The 25,058-nt window shown below is 29.6% G+C and overlaps 3 protein-coding genes, 1 non-coding gene and 1 pseudogene across 5 annotated transcripts; 4 read left to right on the top strand and 1 right to left on the bottom strand.

Moving 5' to 3' along the window:
• Nucleotides 1–727: 727 nt before the first annotated feature.
• Nucleotides 728–799, top strand: TRNAP-AGG. The gene has a single exon. It is a non-coding gene; the product is annotated as a tRNA-Pro (tRNA).
• Nucleotides 800–2,178: 1,379 nt separating this feature from the next.
• LOC110612724 (MLO-like protein 6) lies at nucleotides 2,179–9,349 on the top strand. The gene is made up of 15 exons (XM_021753495.2): nucleotides 2,179–2,409; nucleotides 2,505–2,562; nucleotides 2,720–2,967; nucleotides 3,099–3,215; nucleotides 4,006–4,066; nucleotides 4,442–4,530; nucleotides 6,057–6,131; nucleotides 6,254–6,348; nucleotides 6,464–6,513; nucleotides 6,664–6,704; nucleotides 6,777–6,950; nucleotides 7,165–7,200; nucleotides 7,291–7,358; nucleotides 7,572–7,632; nucleotides 7,707–9,349. The coding sequence occupies exons 1-15, from the start codon at nucleotides 2,287–2,289 to the stop codon at nucleotides 8,202–8,204; spliced, it is 1,794 nt and encodes a 597-aa protein (XP_021609187.1). The 5' UTR covers nucleotides 2,179–2,286; the 3' UTR covers nucleotides 8,205–9,349.
• Nucleotides 9,350–9,792: 443 nt separating this feature from the next.
• On the top strand, nucleotides 9,793–11,051 carry LOC110612727 (protein transport protein Sec61 subunit beta). Its single transcript, XM_043956209.1, is given in 3 exon segments — nucleotides 9,793–10,115; nucleotides 10,117–10,229; nucleotides 10,477–11,051. Coding segments are annotated over 2 exon segments (324 nt in total). The 5' UTR covers nucleotides 9,793–9,839; the 3' UTR covers nucleotides 10,165–10,229; nucleotides 10,477–11,051.
• LOC110612726 (syntaxin-72) lies at nucleotides 10,091–20,758 on the top strand. Of its 2 annotated transcripts, XM_021753496.2 has the most exons (11): nucleotides 10,091–10,229; nucleotides 10,477–10,553; nucleotides 11,357–11,520; nucleotides 11,839–11,964; nucleotides 13,631–13,790; nucleotides 13,887–13,972; nucleotides 14,099–14,167; nucleotides 14,297–14,341; nucleotides 14,433–14,495; nucleotides 14,655–14,731; nucleotides 20,503–20,758. In XM_021753496.2, the coding sequence occupies exons 2-11, from the start codon at nucleotides 10,499–10,501 to the stop codon at nucleotides 20,513–20,515; spliced, it is 858 nt and encodes a 285-aa protein (XP_021609188.1). In that variant the 5' UTR covers nucleotides 10,091–10,229; nucleotides 10,477–10,498; the 3' UTR covers nucleotides 20,516–20,758. The 2 variants fall into 2 exon arrangements, with proteins under 2 accessions (XP_021609188.1, XP_043812143.1); XM_043956208.1 differs by lacking the exon at nucleotides 14,655–14,731.
• Nucleotides 20,759–21,044: 286 nt separating this feature from the next.
• Nucleotides 21,045–21,754, bottom strand: LOC110613640 (annotated as a pseudogene).
• Between the last annotated feature and the right edge of the window lie 3,304 nt (nucleotides 21,755–25,058).

The raw sequence follows: 25,058 nt of genomic DNA, 5'->3' as shown, positions 1-25,058 counted from the left end.
TGTTGTTCTATACATCTCTCATTTCTGTCACAAAATCAGTCGTCATCTCATTTGTCTCATCTTTATTGATCTAAATTCACAGATTTATCATCAATATTATGCTCATCAACAGTGAATTATCATTTTGTTTCTGTTTAAATCGATAGGTAATGAGTTGGTGTTGAGTTTTGCATATCAATGTTTGTAATTTTACTATTTGATTTTATGCATGTATATTTTAAGATTTTTCCTGTTGGTTTTTTTCTTTAATCTTTATTCAGATTATTGGTTTGAGAATTTACTGCAAATTGTATGTTTGTTTGCTTTTTTTTTTATTTTAATTTTTATGCAAATTTGTTAGTGAAAATAGATCTGAGCATTTTCTTATTTCTTACTCCATTAAATGTGTTAAATGTGACAATAGAGAATAGTAAAATCAGAAATCACTGAAAATTTTTAATTCAATTCAAATTTATCTTTTTTTTATATATTTCAAAATTTTTAATTTGATTTAATTTTAAAATTAACCGCTAAATTATACATTTAAGATTTTAAAATTGCCAGTTCAAAAAAAAAAGTTTATTAAAATTGGACTCTTAGGCCTTTTTGTATTTTTAGCCCTTTTTTTTGCCATGGGCTTTTATGCAAGCTTTTGTAACCAGGGCTTAGCCTTTTCTTCCAATGAACTATTACTCTGAGGAGAAAAGATATGCAATAATTTATAGAACGCCGTTCCACTACCAACCAAGGGCATTTGGTCTAGTGGTATGATTCTCGCTTAGGGTGCGAGAGGTCCCGAGTTCAATTCTCGGAATGCCCCTTTTTCAATTTATTTTTTTCTTCAAGTTTCCAGAGAGCGAAAACGCCGTCAACTTTTTTAAATATTAGAACAATATGGATAAAGAATTAAGGAGCAGCCTATGTTTTTGCCATTGATGTGTCTCCTGCTTGACCCGAGAATTTGTCCGTTGGAATTCTCCACTCTGTTTTTCCCAAGAATGGTAACCAAAGAATCATTTTTTACCTGGAAACAGGGGAAGGAAAGAAAATTAACAGGGAGAAATTGAATTAAAGAACAAGAAAGTGGAAATCTTTTGGGTTGGGTTTTCAGGATTACTTGGAGATCCTGAGGTTTCTCGGCAGTATTCTCTGACGGAAGTGTGTTTCCTTTCCCCTGCCATTTCAGAGCAAGGAACTTGAAATCAATCTCAGCTGAGGCCACCATTGTTGTTTCTTACTCGATTTAATTTTTTTATCTAAATGAATTCCTAAACTTTAAATAAGTTTTCACTAAATAAAACATTATTTTTTAATAATAAAATTTATTTTTACAGTTTTAAAAATTATTACTATTTCTACGTATTTTTTTATTTTTATATTGTTTAAAAAATATTAAATTTTTAATATTTTAAATGAAAAAATAATATTTTATTATTAAAAAATAATATTATATTTTTTAAATTTTATCTCTAATCTAACATTGGAGAGATAAAGAAAACAAATATATAAAATTAATGAATGAAATTATAAATAATTGCAATATTTAAAATGAAATAATAATTTATTTTAAAATATTAACAGAATAATAGATAAAATAATCTAAGAGTGATAAAATTTTATATTTTTTTGATATTTTCCATTATCATAGTGGTGGATTTCTGCTTCAATTAGCGAAAATTTCAATGTGATTTATTACTAAGATAGACATTTTACGGAACAGTATCAATGTAGAAATCGATGTCTATTGTTATTGGCCTCCATCGCAATCATAACGGAAGAAGAAAACCTCCAAAATTCGCCATTAGCTGAGAAGAGAGTAATATTTAAAGTTATTTTCTCTTTTCATAATTAATATGAAATTTAATATATTTATCACGTCACTCAAAATTTTATTAATATATAATATATTTATACAAAATTTAATATTAAATAAAAAAATTTTAATATACGAAGAGGCCCCACCTTCTTTTTGTGATGATTGGTGAGCTACATGTGAATCTTTGAACACTTGATCAAGTCAAGTGAGGTAGCATTGTCTCTCTGTCACTCTCATACGCGTTAACAAAGTCAAAGTCATCCTCACTCATTCCTTCTTTTTATTAAATTATTATCATTATCTTTATTTTTTTCTCCTCTTCGAAGAACCAACCGTAGATTTTCTCAAGTTCATACACACTTCCCTTTTCTATATATCTCCAAAACCTCAACCCTACTTCATTCACGTAACTTCTTCATTTCCATTGGTCTCTGCAAGTGAACTCAGAAGTTATACTTCCTTTTCTCTTTTAAGGAATTCCCCGTCGATCCATGGCCGGTGGTGGAGGTGGAAGATCTCTGGAGAAAACGTCAACTTGGGCAGTAGCCATAGTTTGTTTTGTTTTGGTTTTGATTTCATTAATCATCGAATACATTATTCATCTTATTGGAAAGGTTCCATCTTTGCTTTATTAGTTATATTCTTTTATTTAACTAATCAAAATTCATCATTAACAAGTATATAACATACGCTTTTGCACCTACTTCAGTGGTTAAAGAAGAAACAAAAGGGAGCTCTTTATGAAGCACTTGAAAAGATCAAGTCAGGTGATTATATCGAACCAACGAGTTTGATCTCATTGTTACTGAAATCGTTTTCACGGTCGAACCATCGAGTTTTATCTAATTGTTATTGGAGTGGTTTTCAGGATTACGATTAATTTGTTCATTAATTAATCTCTTCTAGTTCTTTCTTTCTGCGCAGAGCTTATGCTATTAGGGTTTATATCCTTGCTTCTAACGATAGGACAAAGTCCAATATCAAACATATGCATATCAGAAAAAGTTGGATCTACTTGGCATCCATGCAGCAAGAAGAAAGAAGTGAATATAAACAAGGTTGAATTACCAGCAAGAGAAGATGAGAATCGCAGGAAACTTCTAAAGGTATCAGATTCCGGTGGAAGTCTCCGACGTTTATTGGCTGGGGGAACCACCGACAATTGTGGCACGGTAAGTGCTTGATTTTTGCTTGTCAAGGAAAAGAGATATCAATCAAAGTCAGTATATATCCGAGCTATAAATAAATACTCATAATTTAATTATCTTTAAATCTCTCATTTTTTATATATATATGTATGCAGGGTAAAGTCCCGTTTGTGTCGTCAGATGGCATTCATCAACTCCACATTTTCATATTCGTATTAGCGGTTTTTCATGTGCTTTACTGTGTCATCACCATGGCTTTGGGCAGAGCCAAGGTATTAGCTAGATCATATGTTTGTTTATATCATACCTCATCAAATAATAATTATTTTATGTTATTTCTCATACACATGCATGCAATAATCACTATTATATTTTAAAATTCAGATAATGGTGTTTTGATAACGGTTATAAAATTATTATTTGATAACAACTTAAATTATTATAAAAAAAATTATTTTTATATAATAATAATTTTAATGAAAAAATTATTTTATATTCAATAAAATCATTATTTTAGTCACACTTTTTAACCGCTGTAAAAAAATAATTAAATAAGAAGCAAATATATTGAGTTTTAAATGGTTATTTTTAACTTATTTTTAACTTATAATTACAATTAAACTACATAAAATAATAATTTATGGTCATTATTTTAAATATGTTTATATAGTAATGGATAAACATAAAAAATTAAATTTTAAAGAAAAATCAGTTAAATATGACTATTTTAAATAGGCTATTATATTTAGCTTTTTAAATTAAAAAATAATTAAAAGAATGTTTATTTATGAGATTAGCAAAATGAAATTTTAATAAGTTTAAATTTAATAAATTAAAATTAATTTAATATAATTATATTAAATACTATATTAATAGCACTTAAATATTTTAATTTATTTAGATGTGAATATTGCATCAATTAGTGCACACATGAGCAATTATTAATTGGTACACGTTCAATCTTTCTTTTGCTATGTTGTGGCTTGAATATGGATATAAGTGTAAATGCCTCTCGTAGGTTTCTTCTTTTTCTTTCATTGACTCTTTTGCAATCGGTTACAGATGAGACGGTGGAAATCTTGGGAAATGGAAACAGGAACAGCCGAGTACCAGTTCTCTCACGGTATATTTATTTATCTATAATATTCTTTAATTTTTATACATTTCTACTTTTTTTTATATATATTTATAAAAATAAATTTTTTATTAATTTTTTAATTATATTTATATTTTTATATATTAATAAAAATAAAAAAAAATTATTAATTTTTAATTATCTCTATTTTAAAAAGGTTTAAATTTTATCAAATATTTTTAAAAAATTTAAAAATAAAATAAAATTATAATTATTAATTTATGTTATTATAGTATAAAAATAATTTGATTTTTATAAAATAAAGAGGGATGTGGTAATTAAATAATTTAAAAATATATATAAAATAGTAATTTTTCATAAAATTCAAAGATTTAATAATAGTTTATATTTATTGCGCAACAGATCCAGAAAGGTTCAGATTTGCGAGAGAAACATCATTTGGGAGGAGACACTTGAGCTTTCCGACCAAGGCACCACTCCTTATATGGATTGTAAGAACTCTTTCTTTAGTCTTTTACAGTTAGACATATTTTAACCCAACTTTGGCTCATTGCTATTATTAATGAATAAATCACTTAAATCATTTTAATTTTTTATTTGATACGATTTATTTTTTTAAAAAAAATAATTTAAATAAAATTTTATTTTTTAAAATAAATTTTTTTAATTAAATTAAATTGTTATAAAATTATTAATTTCAAATAGAGTGTAAAGGTAAATTCTCTCATAATTATACTGAACTCCAAAACTTCCACCTTTTAGTAACTAGATCAACTCTATTGAATTCTTCTTTATTCTTTAATTCACTTTTGTTTATCATTTCTCTATAATAAAATATTTTCACAAAATTTTTAATCCTCTTAAATTTAAATTTGAGTTTAAATTTTAATTAAAATTAAATAATTATAAAATCGTTATATATTTATGACATATATGTAAATATTGACCAATTAAAAAATTTGAAATTTTTTAAAATTATATATTTTCAAATTTAAACTATAACCATATAAAGAGAAAAAAGGAAAAATCATTCCCTAATTTTATTTGTATTTTTAATTTATTTTAATGAAAATTCAGAAAAATCAAAGCCAACATATTAAATTTTGCAATGTGAAGAGCCTAATTTTCAAAAAGCAAACGACTTTCTTGGAATAATAAATAAAATGGCCCAAAACAGTGTTAAGTGTTAACGGTCTTTTTGTCTTCCCAGTGCTTTTTTCTTTTGTTTACTAAAGAATTAGAAAAATGAGACTGAAATTTTATTCTATTTAAATAAATTATTTTTAAATAGTATCTTAATTTTTTTTATTAATTTTTTGATTATTGATCTTTTCAGAGTATAATTATTTAATATATAAATTTAATAAATTATAATCATTTTACTTTTAAAAATTTAAAATGCATGTAAATTATGTATATATATATAAATTAATTAATTAAACTTTTACATAAATCAGATGTTAAAAGTTAATAATTAAATGTTAGAGTGTTAACTGAATTTTTAAATTAAAATTTATATTATAAATTTTACGAAAAAGAAAATCATAAAGGACGACCATCACCGTCCATAGTTTGGCGTAGAGAATACTTCTCTCACGACTCAGGCTTTCCGTGTCCACTAGTCTCTTTGCTTTGACTTTTTCATGGCCATAAACTAATAGTTTGTCCTTTTAACTGTGGGGTATTCGACCTAAGTTTTGGAATCTAGTTTATAAGTATTAATTGATTATAATTTAATTTGAGTTTATAAAAGCACTTTAAATTTTTATTATGTAATGCGTTTGATATAAATATTTATAAATGATAAAAAAATTACTTATAAACACATTTATTATAAAAATAATTAAAAATAATATAAATTAGTGTACCATGAGAATATATATTATAATTTTAAATTTTTTATAAAAATATTATAATAATTTAATATATTTTTTAAAATTAAAATAATTAATAAAAGGGTCTATATTTATTTTTTTATTTTATTTTTCAAAATTGTTTGATTAATTTCCTTTGGCAGGTTTGCTTCTCTAGGCAATTTGTAAGATCGGTTCCTAAAGTTGACTATTTGACCTTGAGACATGGTTTTATCATGGTATTTTTTATTTTATTTTATTTTATTTTGTGAAAATTCCACAGAAAAGGTTAATTTCTTTTTTTTTTTTCTCATGGATTATATATTAAGTGGAATTTCACAATTTCCTTGTGTGTTTCTAGGCACATTTGGCACCTCAAAGCCACCAGAAATTTAATTTCCAAAAATATATTAATAGGTCATTGGAAGAAGATTTCAAAGTCGTTGTGGGAATAAGGTAATTGGTCTATGCCAAAAAGATTAATTAAATTTATTATTAAAAAGATAAATAATCTAAATAATATTAAATAAATTAAAAAAAACCTAATTTAATTTATATTCTTACCCTTCAGTGCACCAATTTGGCTTTTCGCGATTATATTCTTACTCTTCAACACTCATGGTGAGTTAAAATTTTATTAATTAATTATTATAAAAAAATTAGATGTGGAAAAAGTCATGCTAAAATAAATAATTAATTATTATAAAAAAAATTAGAGAGATTTAAAAATTGTTTGACTAATAATTAGTTGTGTTGACATATTGTGAACAGGGTGGTATACTTATCTATGGCTTCCATTTATTCCACTGATTGTAAGTATAAATATTCAAAGCTGACCACGATTTCATTTATTATATGTCTGATGGTGGATGATGCACGTACAGATCATCCTTTTGGTGGGGACGAAGCTACAGGTAATAATAACCCAAATGGCACTTAGAATTCAAGAGAGAGGAGAAGTAGTGAAGGGAGTGCCTGTGGTTCAGCCTGGAGATGATCTCTTCTGGTTCAACCGTCCTCGCCTTATTCTTTACCTTATCAATTTTGTCCTCTTTCAGGTTCTTCTTTTCTTTATTTGCTCTCGATTTAAACGTTAAAGCATTTTCAAAATTTTAAAATTTTCTTTAATTAATCATTTTATTATTTTTAGCATCAAAAATTTTATTAATATATTTTTAAAATTAAAAATTAAAAAATTAATATTCTGACTTCCTTTTATTTAAAATTAATAGCCTCATGGTGTCATTTTTATTTTTATTTTTATTATTGCAGAATGCCTTCCAGCTTGCGTTCTTTGCATGGAGTTGGGTAATTAAGCCGTTAAACATTTTTTGAGTAATAGGGTGATTTTTTTCTTCTTATTAATCTAATGGGTTAACACATACATTTTTTTTCCAGAAAGAATTTGGGCTAAGATCTTGTTTCCATGAACATTTGGAGGACATAATCATCAGAGTTTCAATGGGGTAAGATTGATTTCTCTTTTTTTTAGTAATTAATTACTAAATTATTATAATATAATATAATTCTTTCCTAAATCGATATACAATAAATATAAAATATAAGTAAGTTTATCTCTTAATTTTTATATCGATCTCATTATTTTTTTATATTATCAAGTAATTTGGATCGAATGTATATTTTTCTATTAATTAGTTGTTGATTTTCTCATTTTTCAGGATCCTTGTACAAATACTCTGCAGCTATGTTACTCTCCCTCTGTATGCCCTAGTAACTCAGGTAAATAAACAAGAAAAATTTCACTACTCACAAATTAATAAATTTAAGGTGCTCATTGTAGTTGATAATAACAGATGGGCTCATCGATGAAACCAACCATCTTTAACGAGAGAGTAGCTGCAGCTCTAAGAAAATGGCACCAAGCGGCTAAAAAACACATTAAACGAAAGAAGGGACCTGTCTCTATCACCCCCATATCTAGCAAACCAGCCACACCATTGCATCACTATATGTCTCCGTTGCACCTACTTAAATACTATCAAAATGAAATGGATAGTCTCCAGAATTCTCCTAAAAAATCAAATTTAATTAGATGGAAAAGCGATACTCCGTCACCTTCTTACACTAACTATCAAGGCAATGATTCATCATCGACCTATCATCCTAATTCTGGCGATGGATCATCTTCACAACACCACCACCAACTGCAACGGGTTGAACTAAGTTATGGAATAGAGTATGAAAAGAAAGGCAATAATGAGGCAAGTTCAAGTGAAGTGAGACCAATTTCACAACATGAAAATGATGTAGAGCCAAAGGAATTTTCATTTGATAGAAGAGCAAGTGTTTAAGCAAATTAAGGAGGTAAAGCAATTCTCTAGGCGGTGGAATCTGCTTCCACATATGTGAGGGAATTGATGTACAGATTGAATCCAATTGTCGTTTGATGTGAGTATGACGAATAAATAAAACAAAGAATCAATCATCAATAAAACAAACAAACAAATAAAGCATTGAGAGGAGACCAAAACCACTCAGGAATTGGATATTTCAAGTGTATTATTCTATCGTAATGAAATGTTGCATAAAATTAATAATGTTAGTATAAATAATTAACCTCTGTCTTCTATTAATTTATTTTTTATTTTACGTTGTACTATATAACTGGATTGGATTAGCGTTAAGGCACTGTTCTTCCCTAAGATCTCTTACCAGCCAAACACCGAGATCCACTAACCAATGCAAAAATTCATAAAGTCATAATAGGCTACTACTACTATTAAACGCAATGCAAGTCCAATGTATCCAATTCAAGTATTGCGCCGCAATAAAAACACACCGCTTGTCGTGTTAAAGCTCCAGCAAAGTTTCAATAAAAAGCTGATACAATACAATCAGTTTCTGCAAAATTTGCAAAACGACAAGCGTTGCCTTGAAAACCCTCCCCTTGTTTATGCAACTTTCCCAGGGGCCATGCCATATCCTGCTTTCTCTTTCTGCCCCTTGTTTTCTCTCTTCCCAACAAACCCACACCCCAAATTCTATCTGCTTTATAAACGCATACCCTTTTCCTTTTCTTTTCCATAAAAATTAAAACAGTAGAGAAAGAAAGAGGAGATGGAGATGGTGGTGGAATTATTAGGGAGGTTCGGCCGCCAGTGCTACGCAGTGTTGTGTTTAGGGGTGATTCTCGTGTCTGCGAGTGTAGTTCGCTATTTGTTTGAAGATGATGAGCTGATAGACCATCCTAAAGAACGCACGACTCCTAGCCTTCGTGCCATTCATGGCCCTCCAATTCGTTCCAGCAAAAGCTTCTGCTAACTGACCCAACTAAGTCGTCTCCAGAATTTTGTTTATGTTTGTTAATTACTAGTCTCTTTTTCCATTTCAATGGAAAGAGATCAGGAGTTCTGTACGAAAATGTTTGTTTTGGATTTGAGGTAAATGTTTGTTTTGGATTTGAGGAAATTGTTAATAAAGATTTTCTCGTTGTAACTCAGTTTTTTATTGACTAGATTGTGAAGATATAAGCTTGACGAGAAATAATATATAAATTTCCATTTTACATTGAAAAGAAAATAAAATAATTAAGAGAAAAAACAAGTAAATAACACAGATTTTAGGAAATTATAAAATTAATTACTGTATTTAGTAGATGTAAAGGTAAAATTAAAAAAATTAATTAACACTCCTTAGTCTTTCAAACTAATAAATAATTTTTATAAAATTAATTTATTAAAAATTATATATAAAGTAAACAAATAAAATAAAATAAAAATTTTAAATTAGTAATATAAATTTATAATAAATAATTAGATTTAATAAATTTTAATAAGTAAAATATTAAACTTATTATTCCTAAAAAATATTACACTTATTAAAAAGACTAATTAATTAAAAGTGAAATATATATATATATATATTTTTTAAAGCATACTCTCTTGACCTTCGCAACTGATTGATTCACTCGCTTCTACGGTTGAACCATGGCGCGAGGTACTTCTCAGTCTCAAACCGCCTCCTCCTCTGCCTCCTGTCCCGACATCATGGCTCCTCGCGGCTCTGCTGCTGCCACGGATGGCTTGCGTCGCCGCCGTCTTGGATCCTCTGCTTGCGGCTCTGCGTCTTTTGCTGTCGGTGGGCTTGGAGGAGGCAGCAGCAACATGCTCCGATTATACACTGATGATGCACCAGGCCTGAAGATCTCCCCCACTGTCGTCCTCGTGATGAGCCTCTGCTTCATTGGTTTCGTCACTGCTCTTTCACGTTTTTTGGAAGCTTTATCGCAGCAATGTAGCTTCCGGACCCTAAACTGCTCAATCGGGACAGATGAGTCGCAATCGGAGGAGGTGCCTGATGTCTCGGATCTTTGACTGGTAACTGAACTGAATGCTTCTCTTTTACCTTTTCTTTTTAAATCGACTTACCCCCTCCCTTGTGTTGTTCTGGAAATGATGGGAGGGTTGTTGCTAATAGGATTTTTGTTGTTGAACTGGAATTTGAAATCGTTGGATGCTTGCTTCATGGAAGTTAACAAGTGAATTTTGGGCGTTCTGTTCTTGGCTTTGATCGATTTCTCTCTGGTTTATTAATTTCCGTCGCTTGTTTGTTGCTAAATGCTAGTTTATGACATCGGTAATACGAGATGATTGGTGAGATGATAGCTTGTAGCAATTCAGCTACACGGACAAAATACCCAGGTGAGTGTGTGTATTATTTCATGAGTATGAATTTCAGTTCCATAAAAATTTAGAGGTAGATGTGGTCATAGGCTTGGCTCCTTGCTGCTACTCATTGGAGAGAATGCCAAATTTGTATCGAGTCTTATATAGTAAATGAATCAAAATACTGTTTAATAAAAATTTAATAATTTTAAAATGAATTTTAAAGTTAATAAGTTATAATATAAATTAAATGTGTCATCAAATTTTAAATAATAAATTTAGGTATCTATGTATAAATTTAACTTGTTGTTTATAACAAATTTGATTTTTTGTGTTGGTTAATTAATTAGAGAGACTAAATTATTTTTATGGTGATGGGAAGAGTGATAACCCAAAAAAGTAAATATCATGGGGTTTTGTTTTTATTTTTAGGAAGGAAAATTCTCTAACAACAATTGATGTTACTTGATCGATTTCGATTTACTTTTCTTTTCAAATTAAAAAAAAAAAAAAAGAAGAAGTCCCTTCAATTTGGTAAATACAAGATCAAAAGAGATTTAAAAAAAAAAAAAAGAAAAATTCATTCTTCAAGGGAAAAAAGCAAAAAAAAAAAAAAATTTCACGCAGCTCGTCGCGGCATATGAAAGCGTCTTCTATCTTCGTTCTCCGAAAAGCGCATTACACGTTCCACGCTTCATTAGATGATGCCAATAGCCACCAGAGACGTTACGTTAAAGCCACAAAGCCATGCTAAAATTAGAGATAGAATCTTCATCCCCTCTTTTTCTCATTTTCCCTCCCTTTCCTTCATTTTCCTTTCCTCTCTCCGCATCAAGCAGCAAACAAGATGGGCGTCATAGACATTTTATTCAGAGTAGATGAAATTTGCAAGAAATATGACAAGTACGATATCGACAAGCAGCGGGATCTTAATACCTATGGCAATGACGCCTTCGCTCATCTCTATGCCTCTGTCGAGTCTGACATTGAAGCTGCTCTGCAGGTTTCATGCTTTTTCCTCATATTCTTTCATTTTTGTTACTTCTCTTTGGTAGACAGGAAATCACACGAAAATGAAGTCATAACCTTATATTCCACATATATATTAATTGAAATTTATAGCTCTGATTTTGTTCAGATTTGCGCAGATGTTTCGAGGATCAAAGCTTTAGAAATAGCATTTTTTTTTAAAAAAAAAAAATTTCAATTTTAGTTTTCTAATAATCAGCATCATCGAAGCTTAATAAGAGGAAGACAAAAAGGAATGAGGTTAGGATCTGAATTGTATAGGTTCATGTTAGGATTTTATTAATTTATGCAGAAATCTGAATCGGCTACCACGGAGAAGAACAGGGCTGCTGCGGCGGCAATGAATGCTGAGGTTCGTAGGACTAAGGCTCGATTGATGGAAGAACTTCCTAAGCTGAAAAAATTGGCTCATAAAAAGGTGAATTGCCTCTACTTCTTTCTTCTTCTATTTTTTTCTAAATTTATACATATATATAATCTTTTAATTTCTTGAAAGGTTGAGTATCCTTGTCTTATTGCAAAATAGTACAACAGTAAACTTCTAACTCAGAAACAATATTTCTATCATGAAGAGTTTATCTCTTATTTTATCGTGAAATGGACTTTTAATAATATTTATTATAAAAAAACTCTTTTTATTATGATTGTGATATGCAAACTCATAAAAAAATACCGTTAAAGTATCATAACTATTTAATATAATATTTAATATAAAATTTATTTATTTATTTATTAAATTATCTAACTCAAAAACAATATTTTTATTTTATTTTCTTAAATTTAAATAATCTAACCTATTATCTAAAAAATAATATTTAATTTATATTTAAATATTTTTAAATTTAAATTATCTAATCTATTACCATTAAATTTACATTATTCATAAAACACTTTTATTTATAAAAATTTAAAATTGATTTCTCTAAATTTAGATAGTTTAACAAACAATTTCAATTATATAAATAGATTAGAAACTAATTATAATTACTTCTTAATAATTAAAATAGCATATAAGATTAAATTATGCAATGAATGAATAATTTTTTAAAAAAATTACATATTAGAGTTGAAATTTTAAAGATGAAAAATAAATTTTTTAATTGGAAAAAATAGAAAATGAGAGGGACAAAATAAAATAAACAACTAAAATTAAATGAATTAAATAGTATTAAATGTGGATAAAGATTTATTTGATTAAAAGATTAAAAAAAATTAATTTTATAAAGTACAAAATATTTTAATTGAGTGCCTTTAGAATAAAGACTAACTAATAAATTTTTTAAACATATAGAGATTTAATAGTAATTTTTTTACTATATGTAAAACTACCTAAATATCCAATAAAAATTGAAAATTTTCAGGCGCCATAGCCCCTTGACCCTCCCTAGATCCGTCTCTGCTTCCATTGCCCATTGTGTAACATTACTATCATAAATGGGTTTATATTTTCTATTATTTGGCCAACTTGATCTCAAAATCTATCGGTGTTCAAGAAAATAAATTGGACTGTCCAACTCCTATTATGTCTTTGGTAATCAGTAATCGATAATGTTGGTATGGACTTAGATTGAGGATAAAAGAGTTTTATAATGGGACAAATTGTCAGAAATGAAGAAACATAATGTGATTAGGGAGTCTTGTAAGTACCAGAATTTCTATCAACAGCTAATGAAAAGTACACATGGAACTGTACGGAGATGATTATAAATGAAGATATAAAGGAAACAAACAAAAACCTTGGTATTATAAGTCAATGCTAATTATCGACCCAGTATGCGTATCCAAAGCGGTGCACATTGTGAATTGAAGTTTACAAGAAAAAAGTTCAATTTGGAAGAAGTGAAGTTATTTTCATAAGAAGGGATTGCGGAAAAAGGATAGGAGTTTCTTATTTAGTCATAATTACAATTGGATATCTCTTTTGTAACTATACTATTAAACCAATATATAATAGGCTTATGAACTCCAATTAATGGCCATTCTTAGCTTTCCCTACTACTTGTGTTGCCTTTTCAATTTCCTTTAGGGTATATGGTGCATTCTCATAACTTAGCATGGTTGCATTGGAATGCTTGTAATTGTAGGTCAAAGGGCTTTCAAAAGAAGAACATGCAGTCCGTCCTGACCTGGTTCTCGCACTGCCAGAGAGGATTCAAGCCATACCAGATGGGACTGCAGGAGCAGCACAAAGTGGAGGATGGGCAGGATCAGCACCTAATAAAAATATCAAGTTTGACACATCAGGTGATTAGTATCGCTAAATTGCTAGTGCATTTTCTTTCATATGTTTTTGGATGTGAGCTTGTGTGAATTACTAGTTAGAATACTGGCAACAAACAGAAGAACACCTTGATGATGGGTTTTTCCAACAATCTGAAGAATCAAGTCAATTCAGACAAGAGTATGAAATGCGGAAGTTAAAACAGGCATGTAAGATTCCTGATTAATTTGGTTGCTTCAATATCTATTTTATAGTTGAAAGATTATAGGCAAGTGATTGTATTAGGATTCCGCACTTCATAACATTCTCCTATGCCTTCTCATTTGCATAGGATCAAGGTCTTGATTTTATATCGGAAGGATTGGACACGCTGAAAGATTTGGCTCATGACATGAGTGAGGTTTGTTACTCACATGATATGAATATTTGGCTCTTGATATGAATTGCATAACTCAATCTTTTTATGCTTTTACATAAGAAAGGAGAGGAAAAGAAGATATTGATTAATTATTTGCTTTACTATGCTCAGGAATTGGATAGGCAAGTTCCTTTAATGGATGAAATTGATACAAAGGTGAGTGTTATTCTTCATGATGTCTTGCCAATCAGATCATGGAGACAATATGAATATTTTCATAAGTGCTTCTGTTTGGATGCTTTAATAGGTGGATAAGGCATCTTCAGATCTTAGAAATACAAATATTAGGCTGAAGAAAGCAATTGTTGAGGTAATGATATAAACATGAATATTTCAAATTTAAATTTCCACCATACTGTCTTGAGGCATCATGCGCTTCCCCCACCGGCACTTTTATCTGAATTTGACATTGTTCCAATGGATAGACTTTCCCTCTTCTTTAAATTCTACTACTACTTCCTCCTTCCAGGTAAGGTCCAGTAGAAACTTTTGCATTGACATGATTCTGCTTTGTATAATCCTAGGAATTGCGTCCTACATCTACAAGTAAGTTCCTTTCTTATCCAATTTTTATAGTTGTCATATTTGGAGAAATATTTGGAGGCATATATCATAAATTTTTTGCTTTATTTTACTTTTTAGTTTTATGCTTGTAGAAAGATAATATTTTTTTGTATATCACAATAGAGATTACAACCTATTTATACATGAGAGACAATATCTAAACAAAAAGGAAAATCAAGCCTATGATTATATAATTCCTAAGATTAAGTAACTAACCCATCTATCAATATTTACTTCCTATATTAACATATTTACTTCCTATAACTTGTAACACTCCCCCTCAAGTTGGAGCATAAATGTTAATCATACCCAACTTGTTACATATATAATCAACTCGAGTTCCATTTAGAGTTTTAGTAAAGATATCTCCTAATTGTTCTCCAGTTCGGATATATCCTGTTGATATTATCTTTTGTTGGACCTTTTCACGAACAAAATGACAATCAATCTCGATGTGTTTAGTTCTCTCATGAAATACTGGATTGGAGGCAATGTGGATAGCTGCTTGATTATCACACCACAACTTAACAGGCACCGAATTTTTGAACCTAACTTCTTCTAATAGTTGACGTATCCACAAGACTTCACAAACGGCTTGTGCCATGGCTCGATATTCAGATTCAGCACTAGAACGGGAGACCACATTTTGCTTCTTACTTTTCCATGAGACCAAGTTACCTCCCACAAAAACACAATACCCAGTAGTTGACCCCTTATCAACCTTCGAGCCTGCCCAATCAGCATCAGAAAATCATTCAATATTTGAGTGCCCATAGTTGCCATAGAATAACCCTCGCTCTGGGACCCCTTTAAGGTAACAAAGAATCTATCCCAAAGTATTCCACTGGGCAACAGTAGAAGATGACATAAACTGACTTACCACATTCATTGAATATGCAATATCAGGACGAGTCATCGTTAAATAATTCAACTTGCCAACTAATCTTCTATACCTTTCAGGATCTGCAAATGGCTCACTGTCTTCTGTGGTAAGTTGAAGGTTAGGGGTCATTGGGGCACTACAAGGCTTAGCACCCAATTTTCCTGTTTCTGCTAACAAATCAAGAACATATTTTCTTTGAGACAAGAAGATGCCTTTCTTACACTGCATAACTTCGATTCCTAAGAAATATTTCAATGAACCCAAATCCTTTGTATGAAATTGTGTTTTAAGAAATTCTTTTAGGGATGTGATGCCAGCAATATCACTTCCTGTGATAACGATATCATCCACATATACTACAAGCAGAATTACTCCACTATCAGAATTTCTATAAAACACCGAGTGATCACACTTACTCATTTTCATTCCAAACTGTTGGACCACCTCACTAAACCTGCCAAACCATGCTTGAGGACTCTGTTTCAAGCCATAAAGGGATTTTTGAAGTCTACAAACCTTGCCCGACTTCCCCTGAGCAACAAAACCAGGTGGTTGCTCAATATAAACCTCCTCCTGAAGATCACCATGAAGAAAAGCATTTTTAATATCCAGTTGATGCAAAGGCCAATCATGTGTAGCTGCCAAGGAAATAAACAATCGAACAGATGCGAGTTTGGCAACTGGGGAAAATGTATCAGAATAGTCAACTCCATAAGTTTGTGCATAACCTTTGGCCACTAAACGGGCCTTAAGGCAAGCAACAGATCCATCAGGATTTACTTTTACTGCAAACACCCATTTGCACCCAATAGCCCGCTTTTCTGGGGGCAAGGACATCAACTCCCAAGTACCATTAGTGTCAAGGGCCATCATTTCCTCTTTTATTGCAGCACGCCAACCAGGATGGGACAAAGCCTCAATAACAGTTTTGGGAACTAAAATAGAATCTAAAGCAGTGGCAAAACAACGAGAAGAAGAGGATAATTGATCATAAGAGACACAAGCTGAAATAGGATAAGTGCAAGTACGTTTACCTTTGCGAAGAGCAATGGGCAAATCCAAATCAGACAGTGAAGGATCAGTGGGAGCAGGATCTGTCGACGAAAAAGCGGGTAGCGGAGCGGAGTCAGAGTCCTCTAAGCGTCTGGAATACACATGAAAGATGGGAGGGCGACCTGGCACATGAGCGAAAGGTGTAGGAGTAGTCTGAGGAGACAGAGAGCGAACAGTGTATATCAAAAGGTCATCTTCCTCACCTTGGGTGCTATAAACAGAGGATGGTGGAAAAAACGGAGTGGACTCAAAGAATGTTACATCTGTAGACGCAAGATACCGATTCAGATCAGGAGAAAAACAACGATACCTTTTTTGACGTCGAGAGTAGCCAAGGAAGACACATTTGAGTGATTTGGGATCCAATTTAGTAACCTGTGGACGAACAAAACAAGTACACCCAAAGATACATGGCTTAATAGGAAACAAAAATTTAGTGGGAAACAAAATATTATAAGGGATATCACCATGAAGGATGGAGGAAGGTATGTGATTAATAAAAAAACAAGCAATGGATACAGCATCAGCCCAAAAACATTTAGGTACTTTCATTTGGAATAAGAGGGCTCTGGCTACTTCAAGAAGATGTCGATTTTTTCTTTCGGCAACTCCATTTTGTGACGGAGTGTCAACACATTAGGACTGATGAAGAATCCCTTTTTGTAACAAATAAAATTGAAATTCTCCAGAGAGATACTCTTTAGCATTATCACTTTGCAATATACGAATTGGAACATTGAATTGGGTTTGGATTTCAGCATAAAACGCACAAAAGATAGAAAATAATTCTGAACGACTCTTCATTAAAAATAATCAAGTAGTACGAGAGAAGTCATCAACAAAAGTAACAAAGTACTTAAAGCCAGACTTAGACACAGTAGGACAAAGACCCCAAACATCTGAATGTACTAACTCAAAGGGGGACGAATCCCGTTTATTGACTCGAGATACTAAAGGCAAACGATGATGTTTGGCAAATTGACAAGACTCACAATCTAAAACAGACAAAGAATGAAAATGTTGATATAACTTCTTCAAAGCTGAGAGAGAAGGATGCCCCAAACGACAATGAACATCAAAAGGTGTTAAACGCGTGGAACATGCAAGTGATCTAGGTAGTTGCTGATCCAAGACGTAGAGACCCTCTGACTCACGCCCTCTACCAATAATCTGCTTCGTCGAAAGATCCTGAAAAATACAGTGATCAGGAAAGAATGAGACACAACAATTCAATGCACGAGTGAGTTTACTAACAGAAAGCAAATTAAATGCGAATTTAGGGAGACATAACACAGAGGATACAGAAAGAGAAGGGGTTAAGTTGACATGACCAGAACCCATGACAAAAGATTTAGTACCATCAGCAAGAGTAACATAAGAAGTCGATGCATGAGACTCAAGATTGGACAAAAGGGTAGAATTATCTGACATATGATCGGTAGCACCAGAATCAATAACCCATTTGGAGGATGAAGATACAAGACATGCAGTAGAGTTACCTGACTCGGCAATTGCAGTGATAGAGGAGGAATTAGAGGATTTCAGAGATGCCTGGTATTGGGTGAATTGTGCATACTCATCTTCAGATATCAAAATCCCTTGATCTGAAGGGGCCTCAACTGCCATATGCGCCATTTGTGTACGCTGATTCTTATTCTGTAGTTTTTGACATGTCTTCTTAGTATGTCCTGGTTCGCGGCAGTAATAACAAATGATTCCTCCTGAGTCAGAAGTAGAACCTGTTTCCCCAGAACGCTGAGATCTTTTGCCACCATTAAAACCTCCCCTTTGCCCACCTCTATTATTATGTCTGCTACTGTCATTGCGGCTAACAAGGGCACTAGTGGGGTGTGAAGGAATTGGAGATTCTGTACGCAATACCCTAGTGAACACATCATGTAACGATGATATTTCAGAGTCAGAAAGAATTTGAGATTTAGCTGTCTCAAACTCTGGAGGGAGACCTGCAAGAAAGCTCATAACAGCTATTTGCTCTCGTTGAGCTTGTTGAGTTTTCACATCTGTACTAAAGGGCATCAATACATTAAATTCTTCATAAACTCTTTTAAAATCTATAAAATAGGATGTCAAAATTCTATCATTTTTCTGGACTCGGTAAAACGTCTTACACACATTATAAATACGAAAAATATTCCCTTTACCAGAATATAAAAATTCCAAATACTCCATTAATTGTTTAACAAATTCACAGTAATTAATAAGACTAATCACCTCACTATGAATAGAATTTCGAATCTGCAGAAATAAACGAGCATCATCCCTCATCCAATCTCTACTAGTTTCATCAGTTGGAGGATACTTGGTAAGATGATCATCCATTGCAATACTTTGTAAATAAATACGGATAGTCTTACTCCAATTTAAAAAATTAGATCCATTTAATTTGTGTTCCGTGATTTTAGTCATCATAGGAATCACATCAGTTACGATGGTTTTAACTTTAGCCATCAGAACAACCAACCCAAAACAATCAAAATAGCAAAGGATCAGAATAACAGTACCCGTGAACAGTGTCGATGAACAGTACCATGAACAGTGCCGATGAACAGTACCGTGAACAAAAAAAACACCTCCACCCAATACCCGAATGGCAAACAAACCTGACAAGGAGTCGGTGTGGTGACTCCAGCGATGGTGAGATCCAAAAGTTACCCTTTATGTATAACCAAATGGATAACCAAATGAACAGAGCCCTAAGTCTTCAAAAAAAAATTTTTAAAACTTAACGAGAGAGAAAAGAAAAAAAATCTCTACGAGAATGGCTCTGATACCATGTAGAAAGATAATATTTTTTTGTATATTATAATAGAGATTACAACCTATTTATACATGATAGACAATATCTAAATAAGAAGGAAAATCAAGCCTATGATTATACAATCCCTAAGATTAAGTAACTAACCCATCTATCAATATTTATTTCCTATATTAACATATTTACTTCCTATAACTTATAACAATGCTTGACCATGCAATTTTTTGTTTAAAAAAAAAAATGTATTTGGGTGAGAATTTGACGGCAAAATAAATGTTTGGTTATGTTATGTCCTTTTGCATATGAATAGCTAGAAACTGTCAAACTGATGTATAAAAAGGCTCTATACTACTTAGTCCCTATTTCTAAATTACTTAATTATAAAATTTGTATGTTTTGTGAATTAAACTCTTTAATTTTTTTGTCAATGAAACATTAGTTAATTTATTTTAATGTAGAACATTTATTTTGTTTAGTCTTTATAATTTTAACTATATAAAGTATTTTTTCCTTTAATTTTAAATATAAATATTATTTTGTCCCTCTAACTAAGACTAACATAAGTTGATTAACATTTCATTTGACAAAATGATTAAAGAGATTATTTTTACAAAATATAAGGTGTTTCAAGTGAGTGATTAAGAATAGGGACAAAGTAGTTGATGTTGACAAAACTTAGGGACCTGATTGTAATTTACCCTTCCAAGTACCGCAAAAACAAATTTTCAGTGTGCAATAATCATGTCCTTTATTTCTTTTTTATTCACATTTAAAAATAGCGATCAAGTTCAAATGTTAATGCAATTGGAGGAAGAATGGGCTATTTCCACATAGATCTTGCCAAAATACCCGTCTTATTGAGATAGTGAACTTAAAGAGATGTTGCCCTTCATAGCTTTCCTAATATTAGCAGAATAATAACTAGACAACTACTTATGTTATATATCAATTTTGTAGCCTTTGACTGTTACCTTTTTATTGTTTGATTTATTGATTGCTTCACTAAAAAACTATTTAATTAGTTCTTATTGTTTCTTGCAGTGCATTGAGATGAAGAGTTTCTGTGGGCTTGTTCTGTTGACTACTTTATCATAATGTCGTCTGGTATAATGGATTCCATCATTTGAGGGCCTCTTCTGATTCTTTCAGTATCTTAAGCGTATGTTTATTTATTATGTTTCCCCCGAATATTTGGTTTCTTGTATCAACCATTTGAAAATAATAATTGGAGCTTTAAACATGTAGTAAAAGAACAATTTGTCACACTGTGATATGTTACAGCCCTTTTGCTTGCAGATGACTTGACGCATTCATTATTGCATATTATACAAATATAGTTTTGCATCTAATGAGCACCTCTTAATTTAAGAATATTTTTCACAAATTTGGCATATAGGAAATTCACATATGTTAAATACTTAACTGTGAATCTGCTTCTATTGTCACAATTAGCTAACAGATTATACTAAATGCTGCTTTGGTTGATCCGTTGACCATCTCCCTCCAAACCTGTCCGTGTCCACATTTGCTGCCATATATACATTTGTGCTGTAGTCTCACTTTTGTGAATAGTCTTCTGTTCATTATTGTAAATACTTGCCACTGAAGGCCAACTCATTAAGCTCAAGAAGGCCATTGGTTGGATCAAATGTGTTTGGCGTGTAGAAGTTTTCTCGTGATTGGTTTTGGCGGCAGTAGTTCAAATCAGTGCTGCATGGTGCCTCTACGTACGTAGAAGATCCTCATCTCTATTTCCATTGTTGAGCTTCTTGTTGGATGGATGAAGATTGTCGCTCCTACTTTCCTCATTAGTATTCCTCTTTAGTGATCTATAATTGTCGAAAGAAGAAATTGTTACCAGAGTATTCAACGTGTAGCTACCATTTTCATAAACCGAAGAAAAATTGCTGTCCTTAATTTATCTCTCGCCTGGTTGCCAACACATGAAACGGTTTCTATAGAAGGTAAAGTTTGGCCAGCAAGTACGGAAGCTAAGAGTCTACAGTCTTTGTTTAAACAATCAGCAATCATGTCAGTCTTATAATCAGTGTATGTATGGCATGCTTCCTTCATCTTTGTTACGTAACAGACTGATTCTTTGTTCTGGCCATCTTGAACTTCATATTTTGACACATTGGCTCTCTGTCTAACTCGTCACAGTACCCAGTCATCTTACTGTAAAAACAGGACTTTATATCTCATTTAGTGAGATATTTCAACCAACTAGATGCAAGTAATATTGTAGATGTGCAACAGTGACAGGATGATGGGGAAAATGAAGAGGAGGTAACATTCTTTCTTATGCCTACGAATTGACTGCAGATTTTATGTGCCACAATTGTGTAGTTATTTCTGTCATTATTGAGCAAGTGTATGTTTACATATATATATATATATATACATGTTTATCGAGAACCGCTATAAGTTCTAGATTACCAACTCATACAGATCCGATTACTTTTTAGATTAAATATTAAATTATGTATATAACGTTTGAAGTTTAAGAGTTTGTCAACATCTTTATTTGTCAGTGTAGTGATTAAGAGAAAAATGAAAAGTTCAATAAAAAATATATAAATAATTAATCAAGATGGTCATAAAAATCTAAGATTGCATTAATTTATTAAATGTATTATACTATTTAATTGTAAAAAGATGAAAGGATACATATTTTGCTTATATATATATATAGAGAGAGAGAGAGAGATTCATGGAATTTGATTAGGCATTTAAGTATTATTGGAAACTCTTTTGGTAGCGTGAAATACCTTCATATAAGATCAAGGTTAGTTTTATACATATTGCTTTTTTTTTTTCTTCAAATGATTACATGTGTTAAGAAATATTTATTATGATTAAAATAATTCTTTTTCCTATACCATTGCAAGAAGTTTTGTACTAATTTTTGGCTGTAAAAATATGAGTTTCCGTAATGTTGATGAATTAACAAGTGAAAAAGAGACAGAGAGAATCAGAGTAAGGCTCATCAAACTATGGATAGCACTAAATACGAAAAGTAATCATTCTGTAATTAGCATGAATATGATTTTATTAAATGAAAGGTACTATTTTATATTTTTATTTTAAAATTTTATTGAAAATTATGTAATATATTATGTTGGATTTTTTTAGATCAACATATATATATATAAAATAAATCCAAATATATATCATGCAACTAATAGAATATTATACAATTAATAGAATTGATAACATGGTTTTATTATAATATTAATAATATAAAATTTTTAACATATGCATTAATATTATAAAATATATACTATAGATTATACATAAAATAATTATATACAATAGTATAAAATATATTTTATGGAGTTTTCTTTTTAATTTAGATGTGAATAATTTTTAACGATCTTCATCGCACATAAAATTCTTAATCACAAGTAAATAAAAATTCATAAATATGTTTAATTATAATTTGATTACTAGTATCGATGAGGTTCATAATATTTAAAACTTTTAGTCAAAATGATATTTTAAATAAATAAAAATATTTATGTTAATATAATTATTATTATTATCCATATCAATAAAAATATTTATGCTGTAAACTCACATAAAGCGTGAGTGTATTGTTTAGTTGATTATAAAGTGTTTTAATTGTTTTTTTTTTTCTTAACGGTAAATTTTATTGTATTAAAAGTTAAATTGCCCAAATTATAGAAGGTCTACAATCTTATTAAAGTATGAGCCCAAAGGCCCAAATTAGCCCACCCAATCTAAATACATGCAATCGTTAATAGAAAAAATTACTATTTAATTTATACATTATGAAAAAAATTTTTAATTAATTTTTTAATTTTAAAAAATATATTAAAATATTTTTAATAATTTAAAAAATTTATTAATTAATTTTTTTATTAATTTTAACGATTAAATATTATAAAAAATTTTAAAATACTTTTAATATAAAAAATTAATTAGTAATTTTTAAAAAAATTTAAAAAATTAATTAATAAATTTTTTAAAATTATAAAAATTAAATAATAAAATATTTAATAATAAAATTAACAGAATAATTAATTAATATATTTTTAAAATATTAAAACTATTTTAATATATATTTTAAAATTAAAAAAATTAATTAATAAATTTTTTCCTATTATAGAATTTAGTGAGTTTTTCACATAACATATATCTCTATTTCGTCCGTATATAATGGACTTCTATCATTTCATAATTTTAGGCGTGAATATTTTTTAAGTAAAAACTTATTTTTTTAGTTCTAATTTGTGTAAAAAAAATCACTTTATATCTTTATTTTTAATTATTTTACATTTATCATCTGAATTTTATAAAATATAATTATTTAACTACTAATATGTAATTGAGATTTGGTGTTAACTAATTATATTAGGATAAAGATTCTGTGGTTAATATGAAAAATGTTTTGGGATGACAAAAAAGCAAATCTTCAATTTCACCTTTAAATTTATTGAAAAAGTTTAATTTAATCCAATTTAAACTTTTTCTTCAAATTAATCTAGATTTTTCAATTTAAGCTTAAATTATAACAAATTAAAATCAAATTCTTTAATCTAAATTTATTGATTTTTGAAGTCAATCTCTTGATATTTAGATTTATCCTCAAAAGTATATAAGAAGCTCAATTTCTTTATTTTTCAGCAAAATTGAGATTATTAAATATACATTTACACCTATATATTAATTAAAATTAATTTATTAAATATTTAAATTAAAATTATAACTTATTAAAAACCTGAATTTATAAATATCATTATAATTAAATACAAATTAATAATTCGTTATTGATATTTTATCATAAAAAAACTAAAAATTTATTATATATATTTTATTTTAATTTTATTACGTGTGGTCTGAATTTTTATAAATTGATAAAGTTAAATAAGTATTATATTCTTATTTTATAAAAATTAAATATTTAATAAGTTAAATTTTGAATACAGTTAAATTATTTTTTTATATTTTTTTTAAATCATTAATAATATAGTTTATTTGTATTTAGCTGTTATAATTTTATAAATTTAAAGTTTAATAAATTAAATTTTGAGTTAATATGAAATAATAAAATTTATAAGTATAAACAATGCAGATAAATTGAGTATTAATAATTAGAAAACTTAAAGTTTTATGTTGTATCAGAAATTGATAGATAGGTGGAGGCGGAATTTGTCATTCCCCTCAATGTTTTAGAAAGTGGATTTTTTAAAAAATAAGTTCTTATTAAAATTAAATTAAAAAAAAAACTTAGCAAAATAAGTCATTCTATCATCCCAAAATCCCAATCTAAGGCTTTACAACGTTAAGGGAAATAAATTTTAAAAATATATAACGAGTCTGAAAATTATAAAAGAAATAAAATATTAAAAAATTAAAAATTTTATTCAACAATACTAATTGTCATAGTAAATATTATAACAGTAAATGGCTGTTTAGGTACAAAATCAATCACTGAATTATTAAATAATAGTACTTTAATTAAGTTGAAATGATAAATACTATTTTAAAATCATTACTGAACAGAGAAGATAAAAAAAAAAAAACTTTAAATCTAATTAGGACATATTCGATTAATTTTAATAATTTCATCCATA

This window comes from Manihot esculenta, chromosome 4 (assembly GCF_001659605.2).
Source record: "Manihot esculenta cultivar AM560-2 chromosome 4, M.esculenta_v8, whole genome shotgun sequence".
Classification (NCBI taxonomy): Eukaryota; Viridiplantae; Streptophyta; class Magnoliopsida; order Malpighiales; family Euphorbiaceae; genus Manihot; species Manihot esculenta.
This window is presented reverse-complemented; position numbering and strand designations above follow the sequence as displayed.